The sequence below is a fragment of the Camellia sinensis genome, chromosome 10 (assembly GCF_055761805.1).
Source record: "Camellia sinensis isolate YWXY chromosome 10, ASM5576180v1, whole genome shotgun sequence".
Classification (NCBI taxonomy): domain Eukaryota; kingdom Viridiplantae; phylum Streptophyta; class Magnoliopsida; order Ericales; family Theaceae; genus Camellia; species Camellia sinensis.
In genome coordinates this window covers 38,682,679-38,704,047 of record NC_138970.1, presented here as the reverse complement: position 1 = coordinate 38,704,047, position 21,369 = coordinate 38,682,679, and the positions used below count along the sequence as shown (strand labels likewise).

Genomic DNA, 21,369 nt, shown 5'->3' with positions numbered 1-21,369 from the left:
AGAACTTGAATGGTTTGGGTCCCCAATCCCTTTCATCTTCCTTCAATAGAATAGGGCAATGATCTGATACTGTTCTAGGTAAACCCCATTGCTTAAAGGAGAATATTTCTAACCACCTAGAATCCAGTAGAAATCTATCAATCCTACTCCATCTCTCCCCTTCCACTGCATTGCACCATGTGAACTGCCTACCTAGCATAGGTAAATCTGATAGTTCCAATTTGTTAATAAACTCATTAAAATCCTTCATCCCCCTCTCCCGCCTGGAGCACCCTCTCCTCTCACTAATGAATCTGATTTCATTGAAATCCCCCCCCACACACCAAGGGTTTGGATAATGGGGAAAAACATCAATCAAGACCTCCCAAAACTTTCTCCTAGCTACACCTTCATTTGGGGCATAAACATTGACTATGGTACACATAAAAGAAGGGCTAGATATACCTGATAAAAGAACGAAATTCTTACTGCAACAGCAGTCAGTAAGCTTAAAAACCTCTGGCCTCCAGATGCTCAAAAGACCACCGGCATAACCTTCCGAATCCACTCCCATAAACTCCATCTCTTCATAAGGCCATATAGACTTCACAAAACTAGCATCCACCGAACTTCTCTTAGATTCTTGCAATAATAAAACATCCACATTCCGCTCCCTCACCAGCTGCTTTATTTTCCCCCTTTTTTCTAATCTACTCAGCCCTCTAACATTCCAAGATAAAATGTGCATGGATATACTGAATTATCACCCTTTTTTCCCCAGAATACATTCTGCTATCTTCTATTTGCCTCACCTGCAAGTCTTTCCACATCATTTTTCTCAAGCTCCACTATTTTGTTCACAACGTCTTGCTCTCTGCCCTGGTACTGCAGCCCCAGAATTGCTCCCACCTTCAAAGTTGACTTTGCTTCTTCAATTAAATTCCTTCTACTACACCTCGATTGATTTTGGGATGATGACAAAGAGGAAGCTACAGCTGCAGCCGTGGCTCTGAACAATGATTATTCTTATAAAAATAAATAAAGAATTTTATGTCAGTGAAATAAACAAAAAAGAAATTACACAAGCATGAAAGATTCTTGAGTTACAACCCCCGCCATCAGAAGTTTTGGGTTGCACTCCATCACATACCACATTTTGCATAAAATTTTTGATCTTTTGTCCTAGATTGTTATTCACATCTGGCATTCTCTCTCTCTCTCCACTTCCAATCTCAAATCTTAAAGGTCATGTTTGTTTGGGTGGATATGAGTTTGGGATTAGACTAATAGTCCAATAAAATTATTAATCCGATGTTTGGTTAAACAATTGAAGTACTGATTAGTTATTTTAAACTTGACTATTAGTTAAGATAGGATACATAATCCAACGGATTGGTAGTCCTAGGACTATTAGTCATGGGAATACTAATCCAGTCCGCCCAAACAAACATGGCCAAAGAGTATTATTATTCAGATCCAATACTTAAACTTAGTTTCTAAACTCAATGATATATAATACTTTATTAAAGGAGGAGGATTTCCTCCAGTCCAAAATCTAAATTGGAGGGAACTGTCTGAGCTCGTAAGGCGTATTATGAGTCTCATTTCAATAATCCAAACATTTTTTTGTTAGGCATTTCGTATATGTCATCAAAAAAAAAAATTAAATTGATCCGACAATTGCAACTTGTTTAATTTATTATTTTTTTCATCAAAAAAATATATGACTTATTTTTTAAAAATACAATCATCGTCCATTTTTTTAGTGAAAAATACTATAAATTGAACATGTTATGGTCATCAGAAATCGATCTAATTTTTTGTGAGGAAGAAATATACGAAGTGTCGAACAAAATAAACCGTTCAAATTATTAAAATGGGACCCGCAGTAGACTCCACGGGCCCAAACAGCTCCTTAATCTAGATTTTGAACTAAAAGGAATTCTCCTCATTAAATTATCTAAGTCAACTTTCTATCTCTTCTATTCTCTAATTATTAATCAACATCTTATTTACACATTAGACATAAAAATAAATCTAAAAAGTAGATTTATTTATCATTTTCCAATCTTAAATGCAAATAAAGCTTGAGTGTTGATCGGAGTGGGATATCAAACCACTTATGGAGAGGGAATTTCTAATCTGAAAAACACACTTATATTTGACTCAAACAAACAGAAACAAATAATAACTTACAAGAGAAGAAATTATTCTCTCTCAGACTCTCACTCCCTTATTCTTCTTCTTAGTCGCACACTTGCAACTCTGAAATACATATAGATAAACTTGACAATATAAAAACATTAAATACAATACAACAATTTCATTCAAACTTATAGTGACTTGCAGCGATTATTGAACCCATGTTTTCAACTTCTTGCTCCAACTTCTAGCTAGGAAGGTGGACAATCAAACATACTTCATAACACTGAATGCATATCATGCAACTCTCTCACAGTTCCATATTCTACTCCGTAATAGGTTAGGAGTGCGTAGACTGTCTGCACCACTGCAAGGGCGAACAAGATAAAGGCTGCAACAACAGCGATAACCGACCACGGGTTAGAGAAGTAATCGCGTTTCAACGACGTTATAAATCTCGGCCACAGACGCCTGCAGTGACTCTCCGCATCATTGCGCGGTTTTTCAAAATCGAACTCTTCTAATACAGCATCCTTGCAGATATTGTTGAACAGAACCGAGGCATCTTCACTGGCACCCAAACAATTATTTATAATGTTATTCTTTTCGAGCAATTCGACATCAGCAGCAGAATCAATGAGCGAATCCATAAGAAAGGCATAAGATGTGATGTGACGACGCTCAATGGAAGGACAACACTGCTTGAAAGCAATGAGGTTTCTCAGTAAGGGCTCTGTGCTGTCGTAAATATATAACGGTGGGATTTTGAACTTAGCACGACTACACCACCATAGAAGTCCGGAAGCTTCTTTGAAGTCGACGCCGGTATCGGGCTCAAACTTGACTCCAGCACAATCGAGGTCCGATGCGCGATGCGAGAAGTGGGAAGGTTTTGGAGCATTGTTAGGAAAGATACGTCGGAAGCAACTGTGTATAAGATGGAGTATATGAAAACACTTATCTTCTTCTGGATTTACATGGTTAGAAGAGATAGGTAGGAAGCAACTGTGTATAAGATGGAGTATATGAAAACACTTATCTTCTTTTAGATTTATGGTTGTACTTTGAAAATAATCATCATTGATATTCATCACATTGCGAAAGAATGATAGGACAAACTGGGTAAGGGAAGGGCATGATGACCGTGGATGATCTGGGATAGTTTTGATGGTTTTAATGAACAATTCCTTAAGGATGAAGAAGGGAAGCTGGTTCTCGAGAAGTAGCAAGTCGGAATATAAATTTGAATGTTGTTATAATAGAGAATTTTTATTATGTATCTAATGACTAGAAAATAAAAATGTAAATCTATAATTATTTTAAACTAAAAAAAGATCATTACATTCACTATTGAATTATGTAATGGAACCTTTCCATTACAAATATGTAATGGAGAGGATCACAGTTCCTACATAAGAGTCTCTTTTATATTTTCTCTTATCATTAACCAATTATATTACTCACACATTATTCAATTTAAAAAATAGGTATAAAAAATAAATTTGTATATCATTTTTCTATAAATTCAGTCCCGTAGTTTAAATAACTTGTCAATCTAACCCTCCTAGTTTTTTCTTTTTTTTTGAACAATTTCAACTCTATTTCAAATGAAAAAAGATACAAGGCAACAGTAGATGAATCAAAATTGAATTCCGAAAAAATTATAAATTGTGGTGTAACAAATAAATTATATCAACTGTTTTTGTAATTTTTTTTTTAAATTTCACTTTAGTCCTTCTAATTTTATAATTTTTTTGGATTTAAAATTCCAATCATAAGTGATGAAGAGATCACATTATAACAAAAACTAAAAATGTACAGTTTAAATTATTCAAATTAAAACTATAAACATCAACTTGAAATTCACCCAAAATAGACAGACCAATAGTTCAATTTACCTTATAAAAGGAATGACAATTATATTGGGAAAATTATTAAAAATAAAAAATAATAAAAAATAAAAAACTTCAAAATTTGGCATTTCTAACAAAATATCTAAATTTTTAATTTTAGGACAAATTATGACGGTAGTCACTGTATTTTAATATTTATGTCATTTTGGGCCCTATAATTTTAGTTGGCACTATTTTGACCTTAAATTTATGATTTTTTTCTCAATTTGATCCAATTGATTACATTTATTAACATTTTTTTTTATGAAAAATACATACATAAGTGGCATGTATTATGTTTTTAATGACAAAATTATAAACTTACTCAACTTAGTGAGTAAATTTTTACCAATTTAGTGATAATTTTTCATCAAAAACACTAACGACATTATCAATTATCAATTAGACCAAATTGACATATAATTTAAAATTAAGAGTCAAAATTGAGCTAATTGAAAATATAGGGATCAAAGTGACACAATGGGTAAAATATGATGTAATTTGTCCTTAATTTTATCAATTTAAAATTTAATATTTTGATTTGTTTTCAATATAAACAATTAACTTATTTTTGTGAAGTAAAATTGATGAAAAAATAAATGATATTTTAATTATTAAAGACATAGTTACCAAAATACCTCTAATAATAATATTGACATTGAAATGGGAATTTTCGCACTGTCAATGTGAACATTCACATGTCAGTGCGAATATTCATTTTGTAACATATGAATGCTCACATCACCAAGTTACTAACCGTTCAAAACATATTTGTAAAGATAAAATTATCCATAAAATATCTCAAATATGAAAATTAAAATTTAGTGGATCAAATGTAGAAATAATATGACTTATTGAATTACAAGCATATATTATGGACTAATTAAGATACAACTATTTAAAAAAGAATTTCCTAATAAATCTTCTAAAAAGAATACTTTACACATTTTATATACATTTACGTTGAGTTTAATAATTAAAATACTATTTTTTTGATCGATTTTAGTTAACATGATAGGGTAACGGTTTATACTAAAAACAAATAAAACTTTTAGAGTTTAAATTGATAAAATTAAAAATTTATTTTATTACATGCCTTGAGTTTTTTTTCTTTTTTTTAAATAATTTTTTCATATTATTTTTATATCCAACTATAACTAACAAATTACTAATGAAAATGATGTCTATGTAAATTAAAACTTTAACTAAGCACAATATGATTGTGTTAAATTTATAGAGCTTAGTGTATTTTTTCAAATCTCAAATAATTTACCTGTTAAAAAAAAGTGTATAAATACATAAACTAATTACACAACCAAATCCAACCCTCTCACATGAAATAAGTTTTACTTAGGTGGATCTTATACCTTCTATTAAAAATTCAATAATTTTCGGACTAAAAGCTCAGACATAAAAAAGTAAAAAATATTTTATTAAAAATACATGTATCCAAACATTATTACTTATTTAAGTATCATTATTACTTCTTTTTTTTTTCTGACAATTAACTATATTTAACCTCTTAAATTTTTAATAATTAGCACTCGAAATTCCACTCGTCAGGTTGGGTTGGGGCCATACTTATTTATTGATATATTTTCGTATTTTGGTCTACAATATTACATTTTTTTAGAGGGAATTTCATTTTGTCACATAAATTCTAATTCAAAAATCAATTCAACTTATATTTTTTTAATAATATCATTTTTATACTTAAATTATTTAATTTTAGATCAATTTTATCCCATTTTTAGTAACTATCTGTAATAAAAAACAAGAGTTGCTGACGTGATACTGAAATTTTGTTTTACTTTCTAAAATATCAATTAAACCTTCAAATTTCATTTTATTTACTGATTTGATTGATATTTTGAGAACAAAATAAAATTTCAAATAAAGTTTGGGTGATACCTAGTAATTTTATTTGATTGTAAACAGCAGTTGACAATGGAATAAAATTAATGCAAAATCGAATAATTCAGATATAAAAATTATTCATATTATTAAAAGTATAGGAGTTATATCAGCTTGCTTGTTTTTATTTTTCAGAAAACACTTTTCAAAAAATTTTACTTTTTTATTTGTCATTTTTTTTGTTTTCACTGAAATTTTTTAATACTTTAAGCAATTTTTTTACTTTTTAGACACACCTAACATAAATACATTTAAAAAGTAAAAAAAAAAATTTTAAAAAATCTTTTTAAAAATTCACTAAATACCAAAAATATATAAAAAAAAAAATATAAGGATTCAGTATATTTTTGTATTTTATATATTTATTAATTTTTTAAAATATTTTTTCACAAATTTTTTACTTTTTAGATACATCTAACTAAGGTGCATCTAAAAAAAAAAATTTAAAATTTAAAAAATATTCACTAAAAACAAAAGAATATCAAAACTAAAAAACTTAATTTTTAAAAAATTTCATTCAGAAAACTCAAACCAACACACTGAATGATTTTTAAGCTATTTTCTTTAATTTTTAACAATTTTTAAGAGAGGACCTGTAGAGAAGCTCGAGTATGAAGCAACCGTCGATCAGCAACATCTCGGCTAGCCTATGCTGAGGAATCTTCTTCTCGATGATGGGTTTCAGGTTATCGGCATAGCAGTTGAAGGCACTGGCTGCTAAGTGCAGCATGGCGGCTGAACATTCCATCAGTGCTTTGTGCATCCAATATCCTTTAACCTCCGGAGAAGCCGATTTCCCGGCAATTCGACAAAGTAGCTCTTCCGTGTAAGCCACTTTGATGTGCTCCATTTCTTTCAGATGTTGTTCCTCTTTGTCATCGTCATTGTTGTTGTGAATTGGGCCGATAGAGACTACCCAAGGGTTATAGGCCCTTTTGTTTAGTTTACGAAGCTCTTTGGAGACCTTGTAAATACAAGGGAACGATAGCGGATGAGAAAGCGATGAATCCTCCGAATAGTTTGTCTGATGAATTGCTTTGATCTTTTCTCTTAGGGAACGTGAGAGGATTTCAATTGCGGACTCTACGCTAGACGGCTCATTGTTCGTCGTCATTGGAGAAAAGCTTTTATGATATGGGAAAGGGGGTTGGTTTCTGGGTCTATATCTAAAAGGCTCATTTGTTTGTATATATATAGAGCAAAAACTTGGGAATTTCTTTTGAGGGCATTTATTTAAAAATACCTCTTCATCTGCTTATAAAATTATTCAAAAAATATTTTAAATATTAAAATTAAAATTTAGTAGATTAAATATTTAAATAATAAGATTTATTAAAATGCTATCATAGGCTAATTGTACTAATTAGGAAAAATGATTTCTTAATAAATTCTTTTTTTATTTTTATTTACATTGATTATAATTCATTGCATTGTTAGAATTTTTTTTTTTTTAGGGTCAAAATTGTAGGATATTAATTGATTAGTAAAGGTAGATTACGCCGCTGCATTATCAACTCAAATCTCTAACCTTTCCCTTATTACATATTAAGCGTAATTATAAGACCACTAAACTAAGACTTGGCTTGGGATCCCCTTAAAAAGATAAAAAGCCAAAAAATTATCAAAAAAGTCAAAAAGTTACCTTATCTCTATGCATTGGGCGGCAAAACTCTGTCTGATTCTGCAGAGGGTAAAATTACATTTCTGCCCTTCCTTTTTGTATGTTGCATCTGAGTCGAATATATCACAAAATATACGCTATCAGGAAGCCCCTTTCCTTCTCCAACCTCCATTAGCAAGAACGGCAAGCAAGACAAAAACCCTCAGTCGGTTGAACAAGTTTAGTACGTCAAAGACACACCGCCCACTGCCGGAGATCCGTCACACCCTTCACCTTGCACCACCGCCACAGCCGTGCCAAAGGCAGACCTCGATGGGATCACCTGAAAACTGTAACCGACAGGAAGGACCATCCCTCGTCCAGATCTGCACCACCGCCGACCAGATCTACACTACTTCGGCCCGTATCCCCCAAAGAACAAGGTAACATCTTTTCCACGCCACTGATTTTGGGCATGTGAACCAAATCTGTACATTTCCCCATTTTCGGCAATTTGGTAGGTACAAAGAAAATCAATGATTTTCCCTGAACCAATTCTGTACATTGCCCCATTCAAAACCGCTATGTAGCTCGAAAATGAGCCCCCCAAATCGGCCAAATTAATACTCTCTCCACTCTCACACTTCCACTTTCCAATACGGCTGTTTCTTTACCTTCTTCATCACTCTCTCCTCTCTCCTCTGTTCCTCCACTTTCCTTTGTCTTTAATGGCTGCCCCATAACCTAACCTCCACTATTCCTTTGTCTTTGTGGGTCGATGTTTTACCCATCTGGGTCTCTCTCTTTTTGGTCAGTGAAGATTACCCGCACAGCCCTTCAAAAAATTTGTAAATTTTTTCTTCTGGGTGTGTGATGGTATTGGGTATTTCAGGTTCTGTAAAGCTTTTGTTTTCTCAGATACGCATTGAGAAATTTTTTTTGTTAATGACATTTTTTTTCCTTTTTTTTTCCCCCCTCCTCCTTATGTGATGATATGCTTCTAATGTTCACAATTTTCGATTTGGATATTTCACAAAGCTTGAGTTTGTTGGGTCTTTAAATTGAAGAATATGTGTCAACCATTTGGGTCTGTTTGTTTTTTGCTCGTTGCACACATCTACAAAACAAAATGGAGATTAGTGTTTCAAAACAATTGGGGCAAATTGGGGCATCATCACTGTGTATTTGGTGATTCAATAGAAGGTTTAAGGTTGAAAATTTGACATTTGAAGGAAATTTCTTGAGTCAGTAATGGTTACTTGTTTCTGGCATCGTTAGCGTATGAGAGGAGTTGGCTCTAGTATGAGAGGGTATGACATTAAGAGGACGATGGGTAGTTTTTAAGTAGAAGGAAATGGATGGCAATTTAAACTACAAACAGACAAATATATCATTGGCAATTGTTTTAAGTAAAAGGAAATGGCACTACTACAAAAATAGTTAAAGATCACACTTTGACAAAAACAAATATCTCACTTTTATTGAAAGTGTGATAAAAAAAATTAGATTGATATTTTAATCACACTTAATTTGATTGAGTGTGATAATATTTATATTTTATGTCACTTTTCAATTAAGTGTGATTATATATACATTTTTTTAATCACACATTCTAATTAAAGTGTGATTATTTATATATATTTTTAATCACACATTCTAATTAAAGTGTGATTATATATACACTATTACTTTTTAATCACACTTTTTAAATAAGTGTGATTATTTATATATATTTTAATCACACATTTTAATTAAAGTGTGATTATTTATATATTTTTTAATCACGCCTTCTAATTGAAGTGTGATTATATATACACTACTACTTTTTAATCATACTTTTTAAATAAGTGTGATTATACATATATATTTTTAATCACACATTCTAATTAAAGTGTGATTATATATACACTATTACTTTTTAATCACACTTTTTAAATAAATGTGATTATTTATATATATTTTTAATCACACAATGTAATTAAAATGTGATTATATCTACATTACTACTTTTTAATCGCACTTCCTAAATAGGTGTGATTGTATAAAATATTTTGAAATTGATTTTTATATAAAATATACAATTCCCAAATTTTTAATCACACTTAATCTGATTGAGTGTGATAATATTTATTTTTTATGTCACTTTCTAATTAAGTGTGATTATATATATATATATATATATATATTAATCACACTTCTAATTAAAGTGTGATTATATATATAGGGTAAATTACACTGACACCCCCTGAGGTTTATGTTTATTACAGTTCTCCCCTCACGTTTTGGAAATTACATCTCCCTCCCTAAGATTTAAAGTTTCATTACAGATTCCCCCCTCAACAATTTAATTTTTTTAAAATACTAATTTTGCCCTCACTGGATAAATTACATTGACAACCCTTACATTTTAGAAATTACATTCCCCTCCCTAAGGTTTAAAGTAACATTACCAATTGCCTCTTCGGTTAGTATTAGTTGGAAAAAAAAATTCATTGAAAAAAAATAATTGGGAAAAAAATTAATTGAAAAAAAAAATTGAAAAAAAAAATTGTTAGTAAAATTTGTAAATTTATATTTAAAAACCAACATAAACTTATTTTTTGAATTTACGTTTTTTCCTCAAATTTATAAATTGAGACAACCATTTATTAATCAAAAAAATTATCAAATAAGTTTTTATAACAGTTTTTTAAATTTTTGTAAATATAAATTGAAAACTGAAAACGAAATGGTTGCCAAACAGGCTTTAGATGGTAAAAATGTCGTTAAATTAACAAATAATTAATAAGTTACCAACATAAGAAATGACTTATCAAAAGATTCTTAGGCTATGTATGGTTTGATTTTTAGAAAAAAAATTTAAAAATTAAAAATTAATTTGGTTAAGAAATAAAAAATAAAAAATAAAAAATAATTATCATTTTTATATAATTTTTTTCTTTCGAGTGGTTAGAAATAATTTTTTACAAATTAAATTGAAACAGTCATACGTATGCATATAACCTGCCCAAAAGTTAAAATGACAATTATTTTTTACCCTTAAATGATAATTATTTTTTATTTTTTATTTCTTAACCAAATTAATTTTTTATTTTTAAAAAAAAATTCTAAAAATCAAACCATATATAGCCTAAGAATCTTTTGATAAGTCATTTCCTACGTTGGTAACTTATTTAATTATTTGTTAATTTTATAACATTTTTACCATCTGAAGCCTGTTTGCTAATCATTTTATTTTCAGTTTTCAATTTATATTTACAAAAATTTTAAAAACTGTCATAAAAACTTGTTTGATAATTTTTTGGTTTATGAATGGTTGTCTCAATTTGTAAATTTGAGGAAAAAACGTAAATTCAAAAAATAAGTTTACGTTGATTTTTAAACAGAAATTTAAAAATTTTACTAGCAAAATTTTGTTTCAATTAATTTTTTTTCAAATAAATTTTTTTCCAATTAATTTTTTTTGGGTAAATTACATTGACACCTCCCTGAGGTTCATGTTTATTGCAGTTCGCCCCCTCACTTTTTGGAAATTACATCTCCCTTCCTGAGGTTTAAAGTTTCATTACAGATTCTCCCCTTCAGCAATTTAATTTTTTTAAATACCAATTTTGCCCTCATTGGGTAAATTACATTGACACTCCTGACATTTTAGAAATTACAATCCCCTCTTTAAGGTTTAAAGTAGCATTACCAATTGCCCTCTTGGTTAGTATTAGTTGGAAAAAAAATTCATTGAAAAAAAAATTAATTGGAAAAAAATTATTTGAAAAAAAAGATTAATTGAAAAAAAAAATTGTTAGTAAAGGTTTTAAATTTCTGTTTAAAAACCAACGTAAGCTCATTTTTGAATTTACGTTTTTTTCTCAAATTTATAAACTGAGACAACCATTTATAAACTAAAAAAATTATCAAATAAGTTTTTATTACAGTTTTTAAAATTTTTGTAAATATAAATTGAAAACTGAAAACGAAATGGCTACCAAACAGGCTTGATGGTAAAAATGTCGTAAAATTAACAAATAATTAAATAAGTTACCAACGTAAGAAATAACTTATCAAAAGATTTTTAGGCTATGTATAGTTTGATTTTTAGATTTTTTTTTTAAAAATTAAAAATTAATTTGGTTAAGAAATAAAAAATAAAAAATAATTATCATTTTAATATAATTTTTATCTTTTGAGTGGTTAGAAATAATTTTTTACAAATTTAATTGAAACAGTCATACGTATGTTATAACCTGCCCAAAAGTTAAAATGATAATTATTTTTTACTCTTAAATGATAATTATTTTTTATTTTTTATTTCTTGTTCACACTTTTTCAGACTTTATTTCTAAATGTGAATATATATATATATATATATATATTTAATCGCACTCCTAAATAGTATGGTTGTATAAAACATTTCAATTTGATTTTTATATAAAATATACTATACAATTCGCGCCTTTATTCTACCCATACCCATACCCATGAATGAGAGAGACGACCCTTCCATTCCCCATTGAATTTCACAAACACGCATGTCCCTTCTCCTTCTACTTCTTTTTGCCTTCTGTTTTTGAAACGAAGCCCTGTTTCATCAGCTCCGAACCACCATTGAAGTTACTCACAGCTCCGAACCACCATTGAAGTTACTCAAATTTGTCTTTTGAAATCACAAACCTCTTGAAATTTCTGGTGAGTTCTCTATTTTTTATGTCCCTTCTGTGTGTATATATTTATGATCATGGTTATTATTAGTGGAATTTTATAGATATAGGTTTTTATGCCCCTTCTGTGTGATATAGGTTATTATTAGTGGAATCTGTAGGTAAGTTTTCAATACCCCCTTTCCACGTTCAAGCTGCGTTCCTATGCCTTCATTAGACTCAAAGAACTGATGCTTCGTATAAGCTAAATAGATGCAAGGCAAAATTCTAGATCTAAGTTGGAATGTAAGCTCTTCCTTTCCGGGAAATCTTTATAGTGAATCATCATCAATTACTACACATTTCAGGGTGTACTCAGAGAAACAATAAAGCATGCTAAAACTTGTCATGTGTGAACATTTTAGAATATGGGTGTTGAGGAAAACAATTAATTACTCCCAGAAAGGACTTGCATAATAAGACAAGGAGTTGGACTAATTAATTTTCTTCTCTGTATGTGTATTTATCCTCTTGTGGTATTGGATATGGATATGTATTTGATTGGTCTTTTAACTTGTTGGGTGTATTGTATTTGTATGTATGCTAAGGATGTGTATTTGGTTGGCCTTCTATATATTTTGGAATTTGCTTTTCTGTTATTCCGTTGGTTCTTAATTATAGAAACTTGCTATGCTTGGATCATTTGAAGGTTGCTATCCTTCCTACTCGAACCATACGAATGATGATTGTCGCTCTTTGCAACTAGTGGTTGAGTGCCGAAATAGTGAAACTCACTACTCTATTGGCCTCTGTTAAGTGTCATTATATATATTTATTTTATAAATTTTCCTTTTCACCAAAGTAAAATTAAAATAAAAAAGGTTTGTTGTATCAACTTATCCATGTCATTTGTATCGATGGGTGTCCTGTGTCCAAGCACATGCAGCATTGCATTTAACATTGAAGTTCCAGATTAGCTAGTTAGACTAGTGAACCAGAAATTCCCATTCAAATTGGATGCATTTTACATGGCTAGAAAGGGTAGACAGAGTCATATTTTTCTTTCTCTATTTTTTTATGTTTTGGAAGGTAATAAGTTATGAACGTTAATTTTTCTTTGTTTTTGTTAAAGGTGACTTGTTTGCTCTGCAACACTTTTCAAGTACTGATTCTATAACTCTATTAATTTAGAATATTTAGCAAAAAGGCTGGAGTTGATGAAGCTTCATTTAGTATTGGTTGGTACTTTGTAGTTCTTAACTCTAACTTAGATAGTTTATGCTGTTTGGTTGAGTTTTCAGAATTTGTTTCTAAATTTTTCTCAAAAACAAGTTCAGTTGAAAAAAATTAAAAAATAATCATTATTTTCATATGTTTTTCTCTTTATGGGGCATAAATAATCTTTGAAAATTTTAATTTTTTTTAACGGTGTATTTAAAAAAAAAAAAAAACTAGTTTCTAGTTTTTCAAAAAGATTTCAAAAAACAAGTTTTGGAAACTCAATAGAATATGTAAGGAAAAAGTTTTGCATGTCAAAGGTGAGGCATGAGCTGTTGTGCTTGGGTGCTTAATGATTTGGTCCCATGATGAGATGGATGTAAGAAAAAATTCATTTATCTTTAACTTGGAGATTGATATATAGAGAGAACAAAAATTGTCTGACCTCCCCAAAAAAATTCATTTATGAAAGGCTTGCTTTCTTAAAAAAAGAATTATTTTGTTTGGGTGAACCACATAAATCTCTTATGTTTCTTGTTTGAGTGTTTGATCTTCTTGTCCCTTTTTAGATTAATTGTGTGTGTGATTGTTTACCCAAGTCGTGGAGATTGGTATTATTTATTAATTCCATAACAGAATCTTTATACGCTCATTCATGGGATCCATGTTCAACACCTTTTTTTTTTTTGTTTTTCAATTTTGCTTGATCATGCTTGGTTGTTTATAGTCCTTGGTTGTTGAGGTAAATGAGGGCAAAAATATAAAATAATTAAAAATATAATACCTAATAGTTTTAAGATGTAAAATTGTATAGCATAGGTGCTGTTGAGCGCTATCATGCCTACCCATTTTGAAAGTTACACTCTTGTGCTATTGCTCCTGCTCCTCAAATTGGTATGGCAATTATTCTTCAATTTCCTAAAAAATTGGAAACTTTTCTTTTATCTGTAGAGATGAATGGAGGGAACCACAGTCTCTGTGGATATTCTCTGCATATCCTTTTGTTTACCGATCCCTTCATCTTTGTCTTTGTTACTACTATCAGATACTAGACAAAGCCATCTGTTGACTGTATAACCCTTCTAGGGGAAATCTTTAACATTAAACTTTAGTGCTTTTTATCAACTCTTTATGTTATAATTTGATAGGTCAATGTGAATGGACCTGTGGGTCTGTATACTTTACTATTTTTATCAACTCTTTATGTAACCAAAATTGCTACATATACAACAACCTAGCCAAAACTATAAAATGCCGTAACTACATAGCAAAAAACCTTCAGCAAGTAGCAAAGAAAGCAGCATGAGCAAGACATCAAATGAATATATATATATATATATAAATATATATATATTTACACCTTCAAATCATTGATCCCCTCTCTCATGAATTGGTAAGTAGCTTAGACATTTTGTGTGGCTTTCTGTGACTTCTTTGGAACTATTGCATTCACATTCAAAGTGTTATTGTGCATCTCATGCAATTCTTCTAGGTTTTCTTACAAAAGTACATGATTGGGTAAAGATTTTGTTGATGGTTGGTGGGCTTAACAGAGGGTGGAGAAGTCTACATGATTGGGTTATTCTTACTGATTTTATCTTTTTCTTTTTATTTTTGGTAACTGATAAGTTTCTCTTTCTCTTTGCTCTCTTATTTACTCTACAGATTTGTTTCTCTTTGCTCTTTTATTTACTAATATATATATGCATTTTATTTTGGTTGACATGGATATGGATTTGGATTTATAGATGTGTCTTGAATTTTGGATTTGCTATCAAGGTGTTGCTTATTTGGTAGGTTATGCCTTATTTTGAAAGTTCTTGGGAATTAGTTGTTTAAAGTCTCCCTCTAGTAACGTGCTATAATTATTCAGTTTTAAAAGCCCTCTCTCATGTCACTTACACTTAGATGTACACTTAACCCAAACCAAACCAAACCAAGCCTTAAGGCCCATCAAACAACAATTTTAACATCTACACTAAAGATCGCTCCAATAACTCAGAAGCTGGTAAGAAGTTTCAACTTTTAAGCACTAACAATGATTTTCCAGCATTGACGACCTGGCTAGTGCCGATTTTTTTGCAACATGGTCTACTGTATTTTTGTGAAGAATTCAAATTAATACAATTCTGTTTCAGTCATTTGTTGTACTATTTCTTGACAAATTTCTATATAGGTAAACTTCAACTATATATAGTATATAGTCTTTTACACTTGTGAATCACACATTTTCCTAAAACTTCTTGTTATGCTAAGGCTTTTAATCTTGCATTATTATGGGCATTTTAGAGTCATATTTCTGTAACTAGGTTCTTGTTTGGATAAGAGGGGTTTGATAATATGTTTATCAGTTGTTTGATGAAATGGTTATGTGAGATTGTGAACATATAGTCAGAAGGAGTGGCTAGTAGACAAGTTATGTTGAGCTTGTGAGTTTGTTTGTTTGTTTGTTTTTTGGACAGCATGAAAACAAAGAATCTGCCCCAAGTAGAGTGTTTTGAGATAGGGAGACATGAATTTGGTGACAGATGATTTTTGGCTCAAAATGAAGTTCATTGTGAGGAAAGTAGAACTTATATCTATAAGTTGCTTTGAGACTTGTATTTTGTTTTCCTGTTTTGTCCTTTCACTTTACCGGGTTTGTCTAATTTGAATGAAGGTTTTTTTTCTTAATTATACAAAGAGTCTTGTATATATGTTTATATATATTCTTATAACTATCGTAGCAACCTACATAGTTTAAATTTTAAAATTTCACCTATTTTTTTTTTAAATTAAAATAAAATTTTCATTATATAAATCTTGCACAATCATTCATCATGAAATAGTTTATTGGGACAGGTCTCTAATTACTTTGCATAGTAAAAATGTTGTCAAAAAAATATTTTCCAAAACGAAATTGCTATTATGCTATACATACCATCATAATTTTTGTACAAGAGAGCATTTTTCATTTAAAATATTCACGAGTAAATATTATGCATGGCAATGCTCTGTCACATTTCTTTAACACAAGTAAATAAATTGAGATGATAAAATACCAGTGTTTTATGAATTACGAATTTAATTAAAATTTGTTTATTTTATTAGTCATCTCCATCAAGTGTTGAAGGCTTCCAATTGGAGGAAGTCGTTAGTGAAAAAACTATGGCTGGGGAGAAATCAAAATCAGTGTTGCTTGCAAGAAGGTTAGAGGAGGCTATGCTAGAACAATTGGTTTTAATTCCTTATAATATTGGATAATTATCTAAAACTATTTATTTCATGTGTTCAAATGATAATAAACTTATTAAGCTTATACTTTTGACTTGTTCAATTGTAGGTACCATTGGATATTGTTAGTCATTGATCTAACATTGATGATTGTGTTTTTACTTGATCTGATTAATTCTAAAATAAACACAAGCTTTGAAATTGTAATAAACACGTAAGTTTGGCTAGTTCGTACATTTTTAAGCAATTTGAGTTACTCTAAAAATATTTTGACATTTGGAATTTCTTTTGTAAAGTGCTTTGAAAATTTATGAAACTACCCAAAGGAGGAGGAGGACCAATCCAGTTTGGAAAGTAGTTCAGGTAATCAATATCATTTTCTCTAATTTTATCATACTTATATTATGCTAATGATCGTTCAGCTTGATCATAACACGTTATATATAGTTTCTAATAATAATGAAAATACTTTTATGTAGTCCCCGCAACAACCTACAAACGTGGAATGTGGGTTTTATGTAATGCGGTATATGAAAGACCTCATTAGAGATCAAAGTATCCTAAGAAAACAAAATGTGAGATAAATTCTAAACTTTTATTACTGTTATATTCATGATACTTGTACATCTTCTTCATTATCTAATTGTTTGTAAATAACCTCTTGTAGTTCAATGGAAAAAAGACTTACACGGAAACCGAACTTGATGAAATGCGAGTTGAATGGATTAATTTCGTACTAAAGAATATGAGTTGAAACCCAACGTAAGTATGATATAACTTCCGTTCTTTAAATTACTAATCAACAATTTCTTTAATTGGTAAAGAATATATAATCACTTTAAGATTTCATTTTAGATTTGTTGATTCAATGTATATTTGGTTTTATGACTTTAAAATATTTGCTCATACATTGAAGATTTTCATTTTGGATTTATTGATTCTATGTATATGTCATATTTTTCTATGGTAATCCAAACAGTTTATATTAGTAACAACCAAAGTTGTTATTCATTTTCTATTGATGCAGGAGATGAAGAGTCAGCGTGATGAGAAAATGTTCGATTTTATCTTTTGTAAGTCTCTACAAAAATATTAAGTTTATTCATATGCTTCTAGCGGTTTCTGAATTAATTTGTGTTTTTATTTTTCAGGTCAAAAATTTATTGGAGAAATGCAAAATATGGTCAAAGAATTCAACAACTTAGTTTTTTCAAGTTTTTTTTTTTTTTTTTTAATATATGTAAGCACAGTTAAAAACTTTTTACTAATTCCTTTGTATATACTTTTTGAACATTTAACTTTCATTTATGAAATATATGACGCTATTCCATTCAATATATGGTTGTGATTCAAAATATAGTATATAGTGTGTATTACATTCTTCAAATACATATAACATGTGACCTTATCTGATTATTAATCACGTGTTTTATTAGATATTAATCACACTTAAAATCTGTGATCTAAATGTATATTATCACAGGTTTTATTATTTATTAATCATACTTAAAAGATGTGATCTAAATATTTTAATCACTTAAAAGGTGTGATCTAAATGTTATTAATCACACTTAAAATGTGTGATCTAAATATTTTTAATCACACTTAAAAGGTGTGATCTAAATGTTTTTAATTACACTTAAAATGTGTGATCTAAATATTATCAATCACACTTAAAGGTGTGATTAAAAATGACCCATTTTAATCACGCTCTCAAAGATCACACTTTAATAAAACTAAAAAGGTGTGATTAAATAACAAACATCACACAAAAAAAGTGTGATCTTTATCTGTTTTTGTAGTAGTGTGGATGGAAATTTGTTAAATAAATATTGTTATTTACCATTTTCATGTTGTCACAATGTTCCTTTTTGACATATTCACAATTACTGTTGCATTGTAGTACCGAAATGGAGCACTCACAATCGCAGTCGACACCTTCGAAACATTTGCGTAAGCGTGGTGGTAAACAGTCTCAACCGTAGTCCGCAAATGTGCACAAAGCAAATTGGGACTCTGACACGGTGCACATGTTCTTGCAACTTGCCATCAAAGAGTTGGACAATGGTTTCAAGGGCAGCTTCCATACAATGACAATGCACGGATACAGGGCTGTTGCCAAGGCCTTCGAGGAGCGTACACATAAGGTTCATGATGTGAAGCAACTGCAAAACAAGTACGCGTTACTGAAAAAGGATAGGCAGTTGTGGTCACGGCTAATGGACAGCAGGCATGGGCCAACCGGCATAAGTTACAATGAAGCAACTGGTTTGATACAAGCATCCGACGACTGGTGGGCCCATTATGAAAAGGTAACAATTCCATATTATTCTTTGTAATATCCAACGTGATAGTCATGCATATGTTACAATATATATTTATAAAAATTCTTCATTAATATTTCTATGTGACCAAAAACAAGAAGTAAACTTGGTTAGATTTTTCACCCCAACAACTGTTGTTATACTTGCCAAGTTGCCTATCAGTCTCTCTGTCTCCCTCCCTATGTATGACTATTTTGTGAAATGTGATCCAGCTTGCTTTGTCTCTCTCAAACTGATCTTCACAGAGATTCTAATGATATTGAGCTTTTTGTATTTTTTTTAATAATGTTGAAGTACCTATTAACTTATTGAGCTGATCTAAATAAATTAACAGGCTTTACTATACAATCAAACTTGGTTTGTTTTGTATATATCAGAAGCCAGTCCCTAATGTCAAAATTCTTACTTATCAAAAAAAAAAAAAAAAAAAAAGGAGAGAGAGAGAGACAGGCAGACAACATAATAATAGTTCACTCACTAAGCTTTGTTCAATTATAAGTTTATCACATTTCCTCAATCCCATATAATGTTAACATGACTACTTGACAGTTCTGACGATTCCCCTTAGCTTCTATGCTTTCAATATAGTTTCACATTTTTTATTTGTTCTCAATTTAAAAAAAAAAAAATTTCTAGGCTGACCCCGTCATTTTGTAAGGGAAAATGTGTTCACTGGTTGGCTTATGTGGTCTTCTTGTTCTGATTTTCACTTGGCGAAACAATCTTAACTTAACTTTCAATTTGTATTTTCATTATTGGTGCCACCTCTAGCTTTCCAAGATTGTGTACATGTCTTCTTTTCTATTCAAATCTTGGCTGCGTTTAATTGATAGGAAATGAAAGAAATACGAAAATGAAAACTATTTTTCTTTCCTGGATACGAAAATGTGGGTTCCACCATTGTCATTTTGTTGAAGAAAGTATTTTTCCTTAAATAATTTACTATATATAAAAATTGATTATGTATTGTGGGAGAGTTATAAAAATTTTTGACTGTCATAAAAGTAACCTGTCCCGCAGACTGATAAAATATGAAAACTTGTCCCACTGACTGTCATAAAACAAGCCAGACTTTTATTTTCTTGTCATATATTAGGCATGAGCTAATGAGCTTTGAAATAGCTCTGAAATTGAAGCCCTTATCAGGATATTATGTTTTTGGGCTTTCTATGAGTTGGGTTGTGGAAGGAAAAGACGGAGGAGGGGGGGGGGAATTTGGAGACCGATGATGATTTCTGGGTTTGCCTATAGGGTTTGTGAAATATGGGATTAGGAAAGGGAGAGTCTTGGGATGTGGGCAAACCAAAGAGTAGGAAGAAGAAAAATGATGCTATGGAGGAGACTGGGTGTTGGGTTTGGTTGAGGTTTATTGGCAGCTGTATTTCTTCAAGATGTAAAGTGGATAGCTCTATTAATGGCATTAGTACTCATTGTGGTAATCTTTTTTTTCCCTCTGAAAAGTTTTTATGTTCTGCTAAAACTGCACTTTCTTATTGCCATATATTTTGTGGTCTCAATCAACTTCATTTGCTTTTCTGAAGGAATTATAGGTAGTGCAAGTTCTGTTCATATTTTATAGATATATGTTGTTTGTTTAGCTCCTGCTGTTTCTTACTAGAGTTAGAATGCATCAGTAGTACTATCTTGGTTGTGCAAATATTGCTTCAAGTTTGGTGGAATGTGGTAACAACTTATAAATGTTAAAGAGATTAGAGGGACAACTTATAAATGTTAAAGAGATTAGAGGGACAGTATACGAAAACCATGAACATAATGTGGCAATGCAATCAGGTCACAGCACTGCAAGAATTCATGCAATCTGGTAACAACTTATAGCTAAACCTATAACATAAACCTGTATCATGGCTGCTGTTGTGTTTCTCCTCCTTCCTTGTTTTAAGTTATGTTTACGTGTTTTGGTTTTACCCAGATTGACAAGAATGCACTGAAGTTCAAAACGAAACCGTTGGAGCATATGGACCTAATGCGAAGGGTGTACGAAGGTGCAACGGCAACCGGGAAATTTGCATGGACACCAGGGGCAGCGTTCGAACTTGTCGCCACGGAGGACAATCCTTTGTTGGTAGACGAAGAAGACTGCGAAGACAGCAGTGGTTTGCCTCCTTTCCAGCCATCTGCGCAACATGCACACACTGTCCACCACAGTCCTGCGCAAGAGGAGAACACCCCCGTCGCTGTACATGCTGCGTCATTGGCAATTCACGGTGATGACACACCTACGAGTGGCGGAAGCAAACGCAAATTCAGTCGCACAACACCCCCACAGCGGAAAAAAGGGCAGAGTGAGGGAGCATCGCTCTTGGCGAGTAGCATGGAAAACCTTGCGTCTTCAGTTAAATTACAACAACGAGACGTCCGCATGCATCATGAGTATGGAGATTCGGCCTCAAACTGCATTCGTAAGTGTATGGCAAGGTTGTACTCCCTACAAG

At 30.9% G+C, this 21,369-nt stretch overlaps 1 protein-coding gene and 1 long non-coding RNA gene across 2 annotated transcripts; one reads left to right on the top strand and one right to left on the bottom strand.

The window, feature by feature from the left end:
* Nucleotides 1-2,113: 2,113 nt before the first annotated feature.
* LOC114297647 (uncharacterized) lies at nucleotides 2,114-7,135 on the bottom strand. Its single transcript, XM_028242109.2, has 2 exons — nucleotides 6,521-7,135; nucleotides 2,114-3,048 (listed from the first exon to the last, which is right to left on the bottom strand). Exons 1-2 carry the CDS (start codon nucleotides 7,039-7,041, stop codon nucleotides 2,400-2,402), a joined length of 1,170 nt encoding a protein of 389 aa, XP_028097910.1. The 5' UTR covers nucleotides 7,042-7,135; the 3' UTR covers nucleotides 2,114-2,399.
* Nucleotides 7,136-16,560: 9,425 nt separating this feature from the next.
* Nucleotides 16,561-17,325, top strand: LOC114297634 (uncharacterized). The gene is made up of 4 exons (XR_014343222.1): nucleotides 16,561-16,806; nucleotides 16,889-16,955; nucleotides 17,072-17,167; nucleotides 17,260-17,325. It is a non-coding gene; the product is annotated as an uncharacterized LOC114297634 (long non-coding RNA).
* The last annotated feature ends 4,044 nt before the right edge of the window (nucleotides 17,326-21,369 follow it).